We start from the raw sequence: 16,270 nt of genomic DNA, 5'->3' as shown, positions 1-16,270 counted from the left end.
TAAATTGTTATGCAACTGATATCACCCCTTTGCTCGTCCTCATCTTAACCACTTTTACCGCCAACATTCTTCACCACGCTTCATTCACCATAATCTCTTGCTACAATCGAGCACAGCAAAGCAGCCTATTAACTTAAAGTTAAAAAGAGACCTCTTCTGAACTAATCGCTTTCAAGGTTGATTCAATTTAAGATAGATAAAAACCTTCATCGACTTTTGCGTTCTTCTTCTTTCTTTAAATATCGAGATTTATCCAATAACTTGCTAGCCACTATCTTGTCCCAACTACACCGTTGTGAATCATGTGGAAATAAGAATAAAATTATTATGGAAAACTACAATTCCCCTGCTGAGCGGGTCTTTATTCATCCATTTCGATTTATTTATGGTTGATGAACAATGTTACCAAACTATTTAGTTACTATTTGCAATATGTTTCATAGAGGAGCTCAAAGTTCACCAGTCATTGGAACTAAAAAAACACTTTTGCTCATTCTAGCTGCTTAAGCCACGCCACTAAAATGGTGTCACGATTATGACACAGTTCTGCACACTACAAAATTTGTCTTCCAAAAATTACTTAAGAGTCGTTTATGAGCCAAAAATATTGGAAGTCAAACAGAGCTTTAAAAAAGAAGCAACAAGCCAGTCCTGTCCAGACCAGACCATTTTGCATGTAACTTTTTGCAAATAGTGTTTTAACCGTATCGAAATGGCGATATTTATAAACAAAAATAATAGACCCCAGAGGAGACTCAAATTATATACATTCAGTTGTACGTTCTTCGATCCCCTTTTGTTAACTTTACACTGACAGACTCCATCAGATTTTTCTGGCTTTATTTAAAATTTACGTCTTCCTTTTACTTATTTTACCATAGTAGAATATTTGTCACAATACAATTATCAATCGATATTATTTCCTGCTTGTTGTCCCAATCAAGCAATTCGGGGGACCAATGAGAACTTTGACAAATCAGGACTCGAGAGATTGTGAACGCGAATTATAGGTTGAGTGTGCATCGTTGTTTATTCGTTTCATTAGATATTATCACAGCCAACTTCTTATCCGCATCGACCAAACCTTAGGACCACGCTTATTTAGGACTTGCGAAATTGCGAACGTTAGCCAATAGAGTGGGTGAGTGTGAAATAGTGAGTGGGTGGGGTTGTGGTGGTGAGACCCTTCTACTAATGAACATGGTGTACAGGAGTGTGGCTGCCAACAGGGCCACCGTCAAGGGCAAAAGACTAAGACTACTACAGTTCAAACTCAGGTAAACTATCTCCTATGACCCTCTCCAAATTACAATTACAGTTAATCAAAACAACGGATAGAATCAGGAATTTTCTTACCAGCAATTTAGAAATCTGACTAGTACCAAAAAACGAAGACAGGGGCGAGGTCTGCACAATGGAGGATAATACATGCGTAGTTAGCCCAGTGCTGTGTGTGATTCCATTACTTGAGGCTTCCTCGTCTGAAACCTCAAGCAACAATTTTTAATACAATTGACTGTATAAAATAGACGTACTTGCGTTGACTATGGTGGGTAAAAAATTATTCACCTATGCTAGTATAAAAAACCTGCTTTTTTAAATATAAAAAATGGTGAAATAAAACCAACCACGAAACCAAAAAATTCATACACAATGAAAAGAACTGTGCAAAAGATAGACTGAACAACCCTTCAAGTCATTCACAAATGAATTTAAAAAAGATAAAATATTAGACAAAACACGTCAATTTACCCTCAAAAACATTGACCGCATTTCCGCTCAATCAATTCGAAATTAATTCTCACATCTAGATTAACAACGGAAAAATTTCTGTCTTAGATCACGTTCATACGCCATTATCGAACCCTGCTTTCAACGTACCACATCCATGCTTTTTTTCAACTTTGCCCAGTATTCTTTATTATATAATTAAAATGTGATCTATAGGCAAAACTAAATCCGCACGAAGTCCGAAGTCGATAACGGATGAACAAAACCATATTTTAATTCAGTTTATCGCGTTTCTAAGGAGGAAAAGTGAAATCGGTGAGACGGAAAAACGATCTCCCATCAAACGGATAAACGGCCTCACCTTACAGGCTGAGGCAGTTTCAATGCAAGCTCTAAAAGGGGTTGTAGTTACTAAAATTGCATCCAATAATGTCTTCCATTTATCTGATTCCGGTATTTTGTCTTTCACGATATCTCAACACGTATTACGCTAGCAACTAAAAAAACTCACAACTTTAGAAAAACAACTGAATTGGGGAAAATCCATTTTTAATAGGAGAAAATACGATCGGTCTACAGATCTCAAACTTCACAACAAAATACTACCAGTTTCTTTTCCCTTGAAATACCATTGCTCAAAATATTTTTTTCGCTTACTCAGCAACGATCTTCCAGCGCATAAAATTAAATCTCTCTCTACCATGAGAATAAAACAACATGACAGTTCAAAAAAAGTAACGTTCGATCTAAGAAAGAACAAGTTTTTAACTGATTCTTTTATTGCACAAGCCATTCCAATTTATAATAGTCTGCCTTCTAATATTAGACTGAAAACAACATCGAAAGCTTCCTTAAAAAAAGAACTGAAAGAACATTTTTGGAAAGAATTTTTGAAGGACCCAAAACTAACTGATATAAAAGATGACATTGAGAGCATTAGATTTTAATTTTATTTTTTAATCTTCATGATGTACATATATAATTGTGAGAACATTTTATGCTCGCATTTTAGGCCATTTTTTAATAATGTAAGGTCAAATTTTTAGTTTGGTAATTTAATGATTTTATAATTTTACAATGTTATATTCTTAACTTTACATTGCCTCTTTTACCATTTGCTTTTTATACTTATGTGTACCAGAGGAAATTATCAATGTTCTTTTTTTAACAGAACAAAAGCTCGGAACACGCCGAAACTATATGATCAGTCCGAAAAACAGCGGACTAAGGTCAGAAGACTTTATAGGAAAATGTATGACGTCTATATAGATCGAAGGCCTCACATGGGCTACAATATCCTGGTTTCAGCGGTGAGAAACTGAAAGGTCTGTATTGACGAAAATATATATTAGCGCGCATTAGCCTTCAGCTCCTTACAATTCAACGATAGCAGTTTGTATGATGCATAAATCTAAATCAGGAAGCGTTGAGAAAAATTTACTCGGAAGGTAAAAATTTGGACAAAACCCACGCCAAAGACAATTTAAACAAAAGTAAACATTCAAAGTTAATTTTTACTTGATTAACAATTAAGAGCTGTTTTTACTAATTCAAGTTCTTCCGCTTCAAGTTCTTCAGCTTCATCTTATCTTCATATGCATCGGCACAATTCGTTAGAATTTTTATTTGAGTGAACTGGAAAATGATTATGGAAGGGTTCTTCGAGAAAACCACGGTAGAAGTTTTTTCCATTAAAAGAAGGGTGCATACCAAGGATAATCGGTCCAGCTCGGTAATGTGCGTTTGCACATAATGTTCCGACCCCGCTTTTCCACAATTTTGGCTTGCTTGTCTACTAAATGAGTTAGATAAACTCAACTTCCAAAAAAAATGATCAAAAATAATTGGTGTATGAATGAAAAAATCGCTCCCAACTCCAATCACTTAGTAAAGTACATAATTTCACATTAGTGGGCCGATGAGATCTGCCATTACTAAGACTGCCACACACGACAAACAAAAATTCAAACAACAGCAAACATTTACATCCAAAACTTTAAGTCTACTTTTTGAAAAAAACTACAATAACAAAGTTGGAATAGTGTGAAATAAAACCTAAACTTTACAAACTAGTTTACTATCCAGGACCTACAATTATCCACAATATGTCAAAACGGCAAAAATAAAAAAATCCACAAAATTCTTTTTGAAGACGGTGTCGAAGCAGTTTAAACCAAAATCTATTCAAGGAAAAGCTAATGTGTTCAGTTGTGCATTCTTTTTAAAACCCAACATTGTGATATCTCACCTGGCAATAGCGTGACAAGAGAAGATTATGAACCTCAATGATAGGAAAGTGATGAAAAACTATATCTATCAACTGAAACCAGTAAATACGCTCACTTGTTCTTGCAGAGGAAGCTGGAAAGACCTACAATTATACACAGTTTATCTTTTGACTACAAAAAGAACGACAAGCAAAGAAAAAATCAAATTAAGCTTTTGCGAAAGACCGGGATTGAGGCCGTTAGAACAATTTGCGATGCAATAAAAACATTCGATATGTTCAATTGTGCCTTTCCTTGACACTTGTATCTTGGAATGCAACCTCTATTGTTTAAGGCTAGGTAACAAGTAGAAAAAAAGAACAGTAAAATGCAAATTTAAAGAAAACGTCTATACATTTCCGTAGAACATCATGAAAAACTTTACCTATCTACTGATGTTAGTACATTGTTTTTTTTTTCTGTTTGTACAATGGAAGCCGCTTAGACCTACAACTTTCAGAATATGTCGCCACAACTTCAGAAAAATGACAAACGGCAATTTTTTTACAATCCATAAAATTCTGCTAGAAGACGGTGTCGAAGCAGTTTAAACCATGAGCTATTCAAGGAAAAACTGATGTGTTCAGTTGTTCCTTCTTTTTAAAAGCAAATTTTGTGAAAACATTAGTATCGAAGCCTTACTGAAAACGTAAAACTGCATTAAATATCATATTTTAATTCATTAGAAACACGATGAGGCCTGTTTTTGCTGACCTTAAGCTACAAGTTCGCCAAAAAAGAGAAAAAAGTCGCAAAGCTCATTAAAATTGTTTAATTTAAAAACAGGTCAATTTAAAAGTGAAAACCACATTAAGCCATCAACTAAAAACTAGATAGGTTTTCTTGAAACTCCCTAGCAATTGCACCTGTTATTAGTACGTGTTGATTTGACTTGTTCTTTTCTGTAATTAACGTAAGAAAAAGCAAAAATCCAAATATGATCTCAACTGATTACACTCCAAAACTTTTTTGGACTTTAAAAAACACAATCAGACCAAAACTAGCCTAGATATTGTTGCTCTTCTATTTGGTACACACAATTGTTCCCAATATTATAGATATGGATAGTTTGAAAAAAAATAAAATCAAAAATATGATGCATTTTGCATAATATCGAGTTAAATTGGCAAAAAACCAGCAAAATCTTAATTCATGAAAACATGCAACGCATCCACAAGTAGGACAAGCTATTTTTGGAGTTAAAAAAAGATTGTGCCAACAGTTTTTACGAGGTAAATGATGTAAATAAATAGGACTAAGGAAGCTTATTTCGTGCCATTTCTGATGAAAAAAAAGGCTGATTTTAGAAAGTTAGCAAAAATCGGTCAGAAAAATGGACCAAGCACTTCAAAAGCACTCTTTTGTTTTTATAGTTGAATCCAACAACGCTATCGTTACCATTTAACATACTTTTTTCTTACAAAAAATGGCAAAAATTGCGTAAAACTACGGAAAATGTGAATAAGAAATGTTCAAGAAATTTTAAATCTCGATAACTCAGTTGAAAAACGAAGTTCAAAAAATCTTTTAAGTTATATATTCTACACTGGACGGGCTTTCTAAGCATAACAGATACAACTCTACGATAAATCGATCGGCGAAAATTGACTGAACAAAAAAACCGTTTGAGTATATAATTCTTCCTGAACAAATTGACTAACAAAAAAACCGTTTGAGTATATAGTTCTTCCCGCCACTTAAATTTGTACCCTTTTATTTCATTACCATCATTTTTTTTATTTTTTTGATTCAACCTTATGATGATTGAGCATGCTGCAATTCGACGGTTTCATTCTTCTCTTGCAATCCTGCGAATGGGGCTGGCGATGTCAAGGACACTGACTTCTCGTTAACAAAAGCCCGGCATCAAAATCATCAAAACTGGACGGAAGTAACTGACTTCCGCAAAAACTGCAGCAACAAAATCAAGCGAAATAAAACAAAATTGAATTGCATTATTAATCAAAACGGTTCCAAACACATAAGATCTAATTAACCCCCTCCTAACAAAATTCAATAACAAAAATGTCGAAAAAAGCTTTTTTTTTCAAAATGGCACAGCTGAAACTGCGAATTGACCAATGATTTTTTATCATTACGCGTAGATGCTTCTAACTCTGTTTGATACGAAGATTTGCTGAACCTTGAGATCATAACTGTGACAGTTTAACACTGATCATATATGGACTGCTAAGTTGAGAACACATATGATAAGCTAATATATTTGTTCAAGCGCATGACAGTCGGCCAAAAATTTTGAAATCATGTAGACAAAATGTCCATGTAGTATATATCGCGTTCATTTTTGATAGATCACAAAGAGACATATATAAATCTAAAATGCAAGTCAGTATTAATAAAATGAGATTCCATTTTTCCATAACTCCATGCTTTGTGAATAAGGTCAACATAAGGTGCAATGACAAAATGACTCAACGTAACAACATCGCATGAACAAAATCTTTCCATTGCTCTGCACAAACCTATATCACAATATTGCGTCATATGAGTTAGAGGAAATGTTTCTTTCCCCCTTTCACTCGGTATGATATGGCCATCTATTGGTGGACTCTTTTTAGACAAATTGGTAGAAATTTTCTATAAAAAAAGTGGTATTCTATTACCGAATTTCGGTAGTCCGATGCTTTCAGTGAATGATTTTTGATCTGCTTAGCATTTCTGTTGCATAGAGAGAGACGATTTACAACGTAGGCTTGTGGTAAGGTTTCATTTGACATTTGTTACACAAGTTTTGTCAGGGCATCTCATTAAAGATTATTGAAAAGTATTAGTACACTAAAGGCAGTCATCCAATAATAACTACAGTTTGAACATCGCATGCTGGCAAATACCGTTATGACAGAGGAAAAAATGGACTAATTTTTTACGCTAAACAATGATTTTTAATACTACTTTGACCAACAATTTGTTGGTTATCTCTCCATTATCTCAGATTTTGAATAAATGATTGTCCATCCGATCATGACAATAAAAAAATGGAAACTTTGTGGGCCAAAATAGATTTAGGAAGCGTGCATTAAACGTTCAGAACTGTTTGATCGTAGCTCCAATATTTCCTCCCAATTGCTGAGAAGGTGATAACATACTTTTCGTTCAGAAAAACTCTGAAAATAATTTAGCTCATATAATTCGTTAAGCATTCACATGGGATGACGTCGTTAAATGCCTTTAAATGATACAATTTGAAGAAAATTTCAAAATGGCGCTCATCAGATCCGATTAACTCAGATGCTTAAAGATGAGTCAGTCAAATTTCTCTCGAACAACTGGCATTGGGTTTGATTCTATTCTGTTGTTGATTCTATTCTAGCCTGTTTCAGTTGGGCGCAGAGGGTTGGTGGTGGCAGTGGTTTGTAGGTGACGGCAATAAGTTCACTAAGGGGCTTCAAATGACGTTACTAGAGGTTATTATAATCTAATAACAAGAAATAGAGTAATAGGACCAATTTCGGCGCACTTTTCAAGTGACTTTTAGTAGTTAACTAATTATAAAGATCGGGATCTGAAACTCTGAATGAGTGCACAATTTCGACTACGTAAAACAAAAAATTCTAGTTCGTAACGATAAATCGTTAAGTAAAAAAAAAACGATCGAGACGATATTACACTTTACGAAACACACAATTGCAATAATTGCTTCGATGCTTATTCGAGAGCTTTTAAATAAAATATTCAAGTTGTCATGCTGATAAAAATGTAAACATTGAATAAAAAAGGCACTTCTACAATAATTGCAACAAACTTAGTTTGAGAGTAATAAAAAAGTGCGGTGTGCGCAACAAAACTGGTATGCTCATTCACAAAACCAAATATCCATATCTCAATTTTATATTAAAAAACTGTGCTTGTGGCGAGACGCTTCAACATTTTAAAGTCTATTTGTTACGATTTGTATACAGAAAAGGGCATAAACATAAGACATTTCCATTTTTGTAGGCTTGAAATAATCTGTAGGCTTGAAATAATTAACTCAGATGGCAAATTCATTATTATAAAATTATTTTGCTCTCCGATTTTAAGAATGGCTGCTTTCTATGCAGCATTAATATTTGGTATTTACATTAACTAGCGTAATATTCAAATGTATCCGTCTTTCAACATCTTTCGCTTTCTAGAACTACTTCTATTTTGAACATATCCACTGGATTGGCGGACAAGTCTCGGAAACAGACTGGTACGCCAGCAGTTTTCAACGATGGCCAAGTTCAAGAGCTTAAGACCTGTTGGTGTTAAATGCGTAGCACACTAGGCTTGCGAGTAAGATATGCGGGTTCGAATCCAGTACAAGTCCACTTTCACAGTAGTTGCACCTGCCTGGACCCCCTAACACAAGTTCTTAAAATAATAGAGCCAAACTAATTGTTGGGTATCCGTTGTTGACCACTAATATCTCACTTTAGTTCGACACTAAGTAAAACTATAGGTGATTGAAAAATATGACGGTTTCGAACTAAAAAAAAAACATTTCTTGAGTACAACAAATAGTCAGATCACGTATACTTCATCAGAGTTCGATGCAAAAGAAAAAATGCTCTAATAAGCACGTGATGATTTACTATTTAATGACACGTGTTCTTTTAGCTGGGGCTGCATACTGGACTAGAACTGAGGCGGAACAAAAGGATCCAACTAATGGTCTTAAAATGATGATATAAGAGATTATAGACCACTGCTCAGATGAAAAAATGAACCAAAAATAAATTGACTAGTAAACTGCCGCTAATTGAGTTCAAGGATTGTGCACCCCCAGTACGTTATGTCACCCAGTTACAGAGCACGTGTCATTACACGGTAAATCATTATGTAAAAATATGGCACGTGCGTCGGGGGGGGGGGGGGTGCAAATAATATGCACCCACTAAGCTGACACAATTTAGATAATAAAAAACGATGTTAGATCACAGAACCCCCCCTCCCCTGTTTTCACGACCCCATGTAAATGTATGGCTGTCATATAGCACGTTACTATATAAAAATAGAACGTGCGTCTAAGTAAAAGTTATATGCCCAATAATATGGGAGGGGAAGCATTTGGTAGGCGAATCCGAAAAGGCAAATCGGTCAGACAAAAACAACCACAGCATAACACGACCAATAGGACCCAAATAATTGCTAAACTCCGATTGAGAGCAATGAATAATTGTTCCGAACTTCATCTGCGCATTTAACAATTCAGCAATTTTTCTAACATGTAGACTCAGTTGGTTGTGAGAGAGTTATGAGGTGTGGCTTTGGGTGTTGTTTAGGCAGCGACAGATGACACAAGACGAGAAAAGGCGGCGGAGACACCACATGATCCAGTATTGGAAGAAGAGTGTCAAGTGGCTACTCCTCTGCCTCTTCTTAGTCCTTCTAGGAACATCACTATGCATCATCAGGTTAACTATACATCGACAAAATTATGTACACGACCCCCCTCCCCCCCAAATGAAAGAATTTCATATCGAAAACATTTAATATATACATTTCCAACCAATATGGTATGGGCACTTCGAAAGGAGAGTAAAAGTAAAATGCAATCAGAGAAGCTGAGACATCAAATAGAAACCTGTATGCTCAATTCTAATTGAACGAAACGTGGTATTAGCTATTTAAATGCAATCTGTCCAATCAATTTTTGAGTAAAGTATTCTTTCCAACATACATTTCCAATCATCTTTCTTCGAATTGATCAATTAGTCAATCACTCGAAAATCTCTAAACGATAATCACTATAACAAAGTCCCATACGCAACTGGACTAGAGGAACTAAACAATTTCACAAAACCATATAAACCTAAAAAATCTATAGCTTTCATACCTGACAATTGTCTAACAAGCAACAATCAAACAAGCAAAATTTGTAGTTTTGCCCTCGGTGTAAAACCTAAGAAAATTTTCCACGAATGCCTTTGCGGTTGAAATGATCAGTTAATATTTTTCAATAACCAAAATTGGTCTATGAAAGGAACATTTGCCTTCTAGGCGAAGACTAGTCATTTAGGTTTCAGGGCAATTCTCACTTTTGGGTCAGACGCATGGACTAGTCAACAACAACAAACACAGTAGGACTAGAGTGTGTAAAATTCGGCAAAATTGCAGACAAATCCTGAAAAAATAGATCTGAAAATGTTGATTTTGAAGACCCTTTGCAAAAGATAGCGATCGAACAACTTGGTCAAAAAAGTCAAATCGATGCACGTGCACAAAAATGGTCTTGAGAACTGAAAATGATCTCTGACACTGCTTTAACGATATGGGAAAAATTCACATTTTAAATTATAAATTCACATTTAAATTTTAAACATTCGCTTTTTTGCTCTCTTCACTGCTCCGGCGTGACTAAAATCATTGCTCAAATTTTACTTCTAAGTCACTTCAAAAATATTCAAAATTTGTGACTAAACATAAAAAACCAGCAAGACGCCGGATTATTCTCGAAGTTATAAATCCAGCTAATTATTCAAGCTTAATTATTTCTCTGAGCTATTTACTTCAAAAATTGTGAAAAAGGAACAAAATTATCAAAGTTTGCCGACGCTGTTTCCCAAAATTCCCTAAAATCTGCCCCGCCAAATCAACAATAACCAGAAGACTTTCAACATTTCCTCTTCAACCGATGACCCTGAGCAATATGGTAATCTAAAAATTTACTGAGATAAATTTAATGTCTCGGTAATGCAAAACCGAAAAATAAAACGTAGCCGGTTAAGCAAATTTAGCATCCAATGTCAGAATGTGCTCCAGGCCTACAGATGTCCATAAAATGGTCAAAAAAGTTCGCAATAACAGGCTAAACTGAAGTACTAGACGAAAGCGGTCCAAAATTTGATTAAAATTTTTCAGGAGAAACCATCTGAAAATGGAGGGGATAAAGCTCAATCAATATATGGCTTGGTAAAATAATCTTAGTCGACTTTATTAATTCATTGTCATGCTATTAGTTATCAGTTCCAACTAAAAACAAGAAAGCAAAACCACTCAGCATTATAATTTTATATGCAACCATGTAACCAACAAAAATCACGAAATAATGTGGAGCAAAAACTTCAATACGTAGTATCTGAAGCTTTGGTTTCAAAATTTTTCAAGTTGCTAATCTTCCATCTAATCAGTGTCAATTTTCTCGTGCGTTTTTTGTGCGAAAAAATGGGCAAGATGTTTCGTGTGATTTAACAGACAAAATTTGCATAACAATAAACATATCACACTTTTGTTTGAAGACCTATCGAATGCGGAGAATTAGTAGGTGTTATTCTTGCGTTCAAAGGATGGATTATAGCAGCCGAGAGAAACCTCAGGTAAACAAAACAGTCTAAAACAGGCAAGAATTTGGTTGTATTATATCAAATTTCTGAACAGAAAAAAAATTAAAGAGAAATAAGGTGTCAAAAAAAGAATTAACTGTAAACAACAAAACAACGGCTTCGAATGTTTAAAGCCATCAATTCAAGCTGATTACGACCCGTATATATACACTTTCTATATCCTCTTACCTTGGAATAATAACCTTGTGATGGTTTTCTGGACATGAATTGTTCTATGAGTGTTGAGAGGCGCTTATTTGCGATGTCACTCACGCTGATGGCTTTGTTTGTAAGGATGCCCGACTTGTTTTGAGCGTGATGTTCATGACCCCAAAAAAGCGAAAATGGTCCGTTTGTTAGTTAACTGTGTGGCTGTTTCAGTTTAATTTGCGGGCGTTACATCCTATCACCGGGCCGTAACCTTGTCAGCTACCAACAAATCAAACCCCATCTATCACACGCATCATTCAGTCAGAGTGTGCTATACAAATTGCTGTTCTACTGTCGCTATATTGGAGCTGTTTTGATGGGTATTGGGGTGTTCGATTTGGTGCTTGTTATTGTGTACACATTTTGGGCCACAAATGAGCGCGTGAAAGTGTGGAACTATCAAAAGCAGAGACATTTGATTGTGACTGCGTACAATTCAAACTAGGCCACTGAACAGATCGTAGAAACAGATCTGCTGCAGATATCAGATGATGTTGAAGGAAGCAAAGTTCACCTTATTGAACTCAGACTTTAGGTTGTTAAGTGTAGATTTGAGACTTAAACAGCTGATATTTTGATTGTTTTCCCGTTCCTGTAAATATTTTGTATTTTGTAGTGTATGAAGAAGGAAGATTGAGTTTGTTTTGTATTTTGTTTTGCATTGGTTTGTATTGTATTGTAAGGACAAAACATCAGCAGTTGGTTGGTTGCACAAACAACCTTAAAAATATGCATTCATTACACAAAAGACGACAGAAGAAAAAAGATGCAATTATTGATTATACAGTTAAGTAGTACATACCACAAAACTACCAATACAGAATGTCATCAGCTTGCTTTGAATTGCGAATCACGAACACACTCAGGACAACATAAATATAAGATGAGTTTTGAATCAATTAAGTACAATCACTCCCGCAGATGTAAAATTTCGTTTGTACATTGGCACGCCGAAGTTGCGTCAAATACGTCAGTAACGCCTTCGGTTCGATCTGGAACGGGATCTTGACCTGTATCTTGGTGCTGGTCGAGATCCACGATCACGCTCGCGGGCACCGCAGTAGACACCTGGAGTCGGCGTGACCGCTCTGTTGGAGTGCGAAAACTCAACTGTGACAATTCTTCCGTCAATTTCCATTCCATTGCACTTGTCTCTAACGTAACCCGCATCGTCGACAGTTTCAAAGTTCATAAAACCAAAGCCTCGCGTTCTGTCCGTGATGTAGTCTTTTATCATCTTCACGTTAAGAAAACCAGGATAGCTGGAGAACAGACGGTTCACATCTCTTTCGGAAGTCCGATCACTCAAACCAAATATGCCCAAACACCTTGATGGAGGAGGGGTGGGCTTACCACCTCTTCCTCCACCTCCATAGCCTCGGCTACCACCACCTCTACGAGGAGATGGAGAACGTTCACGGCGACGATATTGCGGTGAAGGGCTTCGTCTTCCTCTGTACGGCGACGGCGATCTTCGTTTTCGTCCACCAGAAAAACTTCGCGATCGAGACCTAGAGCGAGGCATATTAGCAAATCTAAAAGCGAAGCACAGTACCAAATCACGGAAATCACATAAAGGAAAGCAAAAAGTAGGAAGTACCAAATCAGAAATCTGATATTGAGATCAGTTATGAATTGAAATTTAACTTAATTCATTGAGGTTTGAAGTGTTTACCGGAAGCATTTAAAACACTATTTTCAACTTGGATTAACTACTTTAAGCTGCAGAGAAGAAATTATCAATTAAAAATAAAATTGATTTAAAAAACGAACGTTTCCGAACATTGCGTTCGTCGCCAGGTTAACTTAAAACTGATTTTACAATCGAATAAAATGATTTACAAAGTATATAAACTTGTCATTAACTCTATCTATCGAATTCTAGGAAATAAGTTAAAATAACGAACGTTTCCGAACATTGCGTTTGTCGCCAGGTTTACTTACAATTGATTTTACAATCGAACAAAAAGATTTACAATAAACTTGTCATTATCTCTATCTATCGAATTCAGGAAATGAGTTGAAATAACGAACTTTTGAAATTATTTACAGCTAAAATTGTATACAAAATTTTATTCACAATATAAAAAACTTTCATGAAATTCCCGGTTATTTTGTTTTCAATTCCTGAGAAGGACTTTTTACTATCATTACTTTATTGTTCTCCTTTTCTTGCCGGGGTTGACAAAATTTCGAATTAAAATGTTACCTTGGTTGAATCCAAATGATACAAGTCTCTCTTAACTGTGCATTGTCCAAACTCAATCTGTATTATTTTCCCAACATTTTCTCAAAATGGGGGGAATATATGCGAGGTTGCCTTGTTTCTTCAGTCTAATTTTTAATTATGCATCGTTGAAACCATCCAACCCCATCTTTTTCATGTTTTCCTTCCAATTTTTCCTTCCATATTCTCAATTTTTCCAGACAGGGGGCATCTCAATTTCTCTGATGCCTTCATCAACAAAGGACAAATAAAGCAGGAATAAACATACCCAAAATCAAAGCTCAATTAGTATACCATCTCTGAAAATCAAATCGAAGAATTCTTACCTGGCGTCCAGATAAACAAAGCGTGTGGACCAGACGGCATGGGTAATGCCATTTTAAAGAACACACCAGCGTTATCCAAATCCCACAGAGCAGTCTTCCAGCCCAGCCTAATTAAATGAACATTTCCCACTTGCTGGTTGATCTGCGAGCTCACTCCAATATACAAAGAAAACGACCGCGCTGACATATCCCAGTTCAGTCCAATCAGCTTAGTCAAAAACGTGCCCAAAGTCTTTGAGAGATTCTCTTCGCCAGGATGTAACCACTGATTGAACGCCAGCTAAGCCGCGAACAATGTCTTTCGACAGAGGCGATCCGTAGTCCTCCTACTAGAAATATACCTAGATGGGATCTTTAACCGCATGGACGACAAAGAACACGAAGAAATCCGAGCGTTACATATCGACCACCGCAATTCGACAAAGTTACCCACCAAAACATGGTATCCAGGTTGTGTGATATGGCAATTGGTGGCAAACTGCTCGCAATTTGCTTGACAGACCGACAGCAGATGTTTAAAATTGGACGACATTGAAGAATATGGGGGACATGGAAGCATTTTGGGGAACACGGAAGGACTAGGGTTGGACTAGAGTAAGTAAACCATGGTGTAGACTTGATCCGTAACCTCCACCTGGTGCCCCCGTGTAGCTGCGGCCAGCTCAGTTGGCGATAGTTAGCTAAGCGGAAAGTCTGAGGAGTGTGCCCTGAGGGAGCCACCTCGGACTCAAAACAAAATCTGTTTGTCCAATGCTCATCAGCACAGGCAAGAGCCTGAGATAATGGAGTTGAGGCAGAGCTTGGAGTACACCATTGAAAAAAGGGATCAAAAGTGGTTGTTGGCGGGGCCATTTAGAAAACAGTGGCTGTTGTAGCCAGGTCTCGCCAAATTCTAACTGCTGGAAATGACTCTAATGAACGAAAGATGGTCAAATTTATCCAATTCGAAAGTCAACAAAGTAACTAAAGAGAAATCAAGTATAGTAAATGAAGTTTTGATCGGTTAGTAGTCATTTGGCTAGACTCCAATTAAATCTCTTGCGAACTCTAATGTGCCAGAACCATTTGTTTGTAGGCAACGAGCTCGGAGTCAGTATGGTTTAGATGTGAAGGATCTTGAGATCATCACTACACTGTATTCACTGAAATTGTGTAAGTAGTGGAAGAGAAAACTCTGTGTGATCCCTGCGCACAATTAATATCTGAATTGAAAAATTTATACTAGGAAATAATATGTGTGGTTCAGACAAGGTAGACGTAGTGACAGTCACAGAAATAACATCAAAGAGTAGTATAGCAACTGTAATTGCAGAAAAAAAAGATAAGTAGCGACTACACTATATGTTTGGTCCAGATAATACCTGCTCTTCGATGTCCCCAAAGATTGTCTAAGGAGACTTGAGGCTCACGGGACCCGACTCCACAAAGAGTTAGACTCAGATGATCTAGTCATCGTGGCATAAATTATAATTTTTTCCCCTAAATGTGTGATGACTAAATGCCTGAAGCTTCGGCCAAAGGGGAGGTGCACAACAAAATTCTTTACCCTTAAAGTCCCGAGGCTCAACCTTGGTGCGCACCGTGTACCTCAACACTCTTCCCAACTGCGTACGAAGAACACCGGCATATGGTTGACTTCAAATTCCTAACGTCAAGCATCCAAGAAGCTGATAAAGCACTCAAATGCAATCAACAATGGAGAAAGGGTAACAATATGGTCCTAAACCTGAACAAGTGCTATATCCTTTCAATCAAAGTTGAAACCCTAACCGTTGAACAAAATCGAAGGATTTAAATTATGAAAACCAAACAGACCTTAGGGGTAATCATGTCCTCAAATATGTCTTGGGCTGAATACTGCCAAAAAGGTGTTAGACAGGGCTGGAGATCCTTCGATGCACTAAAGAAGAACATCTCACCCATCGCAAACCTCCCAACCAAGATATATGCTTTTTATGGTTATGTTGTACCAGTAGTTTTTTATGCATCTCAGTTGTGGTACCCTTCCAAATTTCAGTCCAAGGCACTCGAGAAAGTACAAAAACAGCCGATAAATGGATATGCAGTTCAATTTAGCACTACAAAACAAGACTGACCGGACTCAAAATACTCCCCATCTTACATGAAAAAATATGATCTGCTCTTTCTTCTCATCGACACTACAACATCAATAGTTTCATGATACCCAACCTTTAATCGACC

General features: G+C 36.5%; 2 protein-coding genes across 3 annotated transcripts; one reads left to right on the top strand and one right to left on the bottom strand.

Moving 5' to 3' along the window:
- Positions 1–628: 628 nt before the first annotated feature.
- LOC142341687 (uncharacterized) lies at positions 629–11,960 on the top strand. The gene is made up of 3 exons (XM_075392835.1): positions 629–1,277; positions 9,266–9,397; positions 11,687–11,960. The coding sequence occupies exons 1-3, from the start codon at positions 1,195–1,197 to the stop codon at positions 11,958–11,960; spliced, it is 489 nt and encodes a 162-aa protein (XP_075248950.1). The 5' UTR covers positions 629–1,194.
- LOC142341686 (transformer-2 protein homolog beta-like) lies at positions 11,749–13,071 on the bottom strand. Of its 2 annotated transcripts, XR_012759121.1 has the most exons (2): positions 12,318–13,071; positions 11,749–12,235 (listed from the first exon to the last, which is right to left on the bottom strand). XR_012759121.1 is itself a non-coding variant. In XM_075392833.1 (1 exon), the coding sequence occupies exon 1, from the start codon at positions 13,038–13,040 to the stop codon at positions 12,486–12,488; it is 555 nt and encodes a 184-aa protein (XP_075248948.1). In that variant the 5' UTR covers positions 13,041–13,071; the 3' UTR covers positions 12,269–12,485. The 2 variants fall into 2 exon arrangements, 1 of the variants encoding a protein (XP_075248948.1); XM_075392833.1 differs by lacking the exon at positions 11,749–12,235 and having other exon boundaries at positions 12,269–13,071.
- Between the last annotated feature and the right edge of the window lie 3,199 nt (positions 13,072–16,270).

This window comes from Convolutriloba macropyga, chromosome 6 (genome assembly GCF_964194025.1).
Source record: "Convolutriloba macropyga chromosome 6, txConMacr16.3, whole genome shotgun sequence".
Lineage (NCBI taxonomy): Eukaryota > Metazoa > Xenacoelomorpha > Acoela > Convolutidae > Convolutriloba > Convolutriloba macropyga.
The sequence above is the reverse complement of the archived record's forward strand: the minus strand, read 5'-3'. Positions and strand labels throughout refer to the sequence as shown.

Bases quoted from the DNA above. Each gene is read 5' to 3' on its own strand.
- LOC142341687 (XM_075392835.1), top strand. From the start codon at position 1,195: ATGAACATGGTGTACAGGAGTGTGGCTGCCAACAGGGCCACCGTCAAG. The intron at 1,278-9,265 runs GTAAACTATCTC...GGTGTTGTTTAG, and splicing joins CTACTACAGTTCAAACTCAG to GCAGCGACAGATGACACAAG. The intron at 9,398-11,686 runs GTTAACTATACA...TGGCTGTTTCAG, and splicing joins ACATCACTATGCATCATCAG to TTTAATTTGCGGGCGTTACA.
- LOC142341686 (XM_075392833.1), bottom strand. From the start codon at position 13,040: ATGCCTCGCTCTAGGTCTCGATCGCGAAGTTTTTCTGGTGGACGAAAA.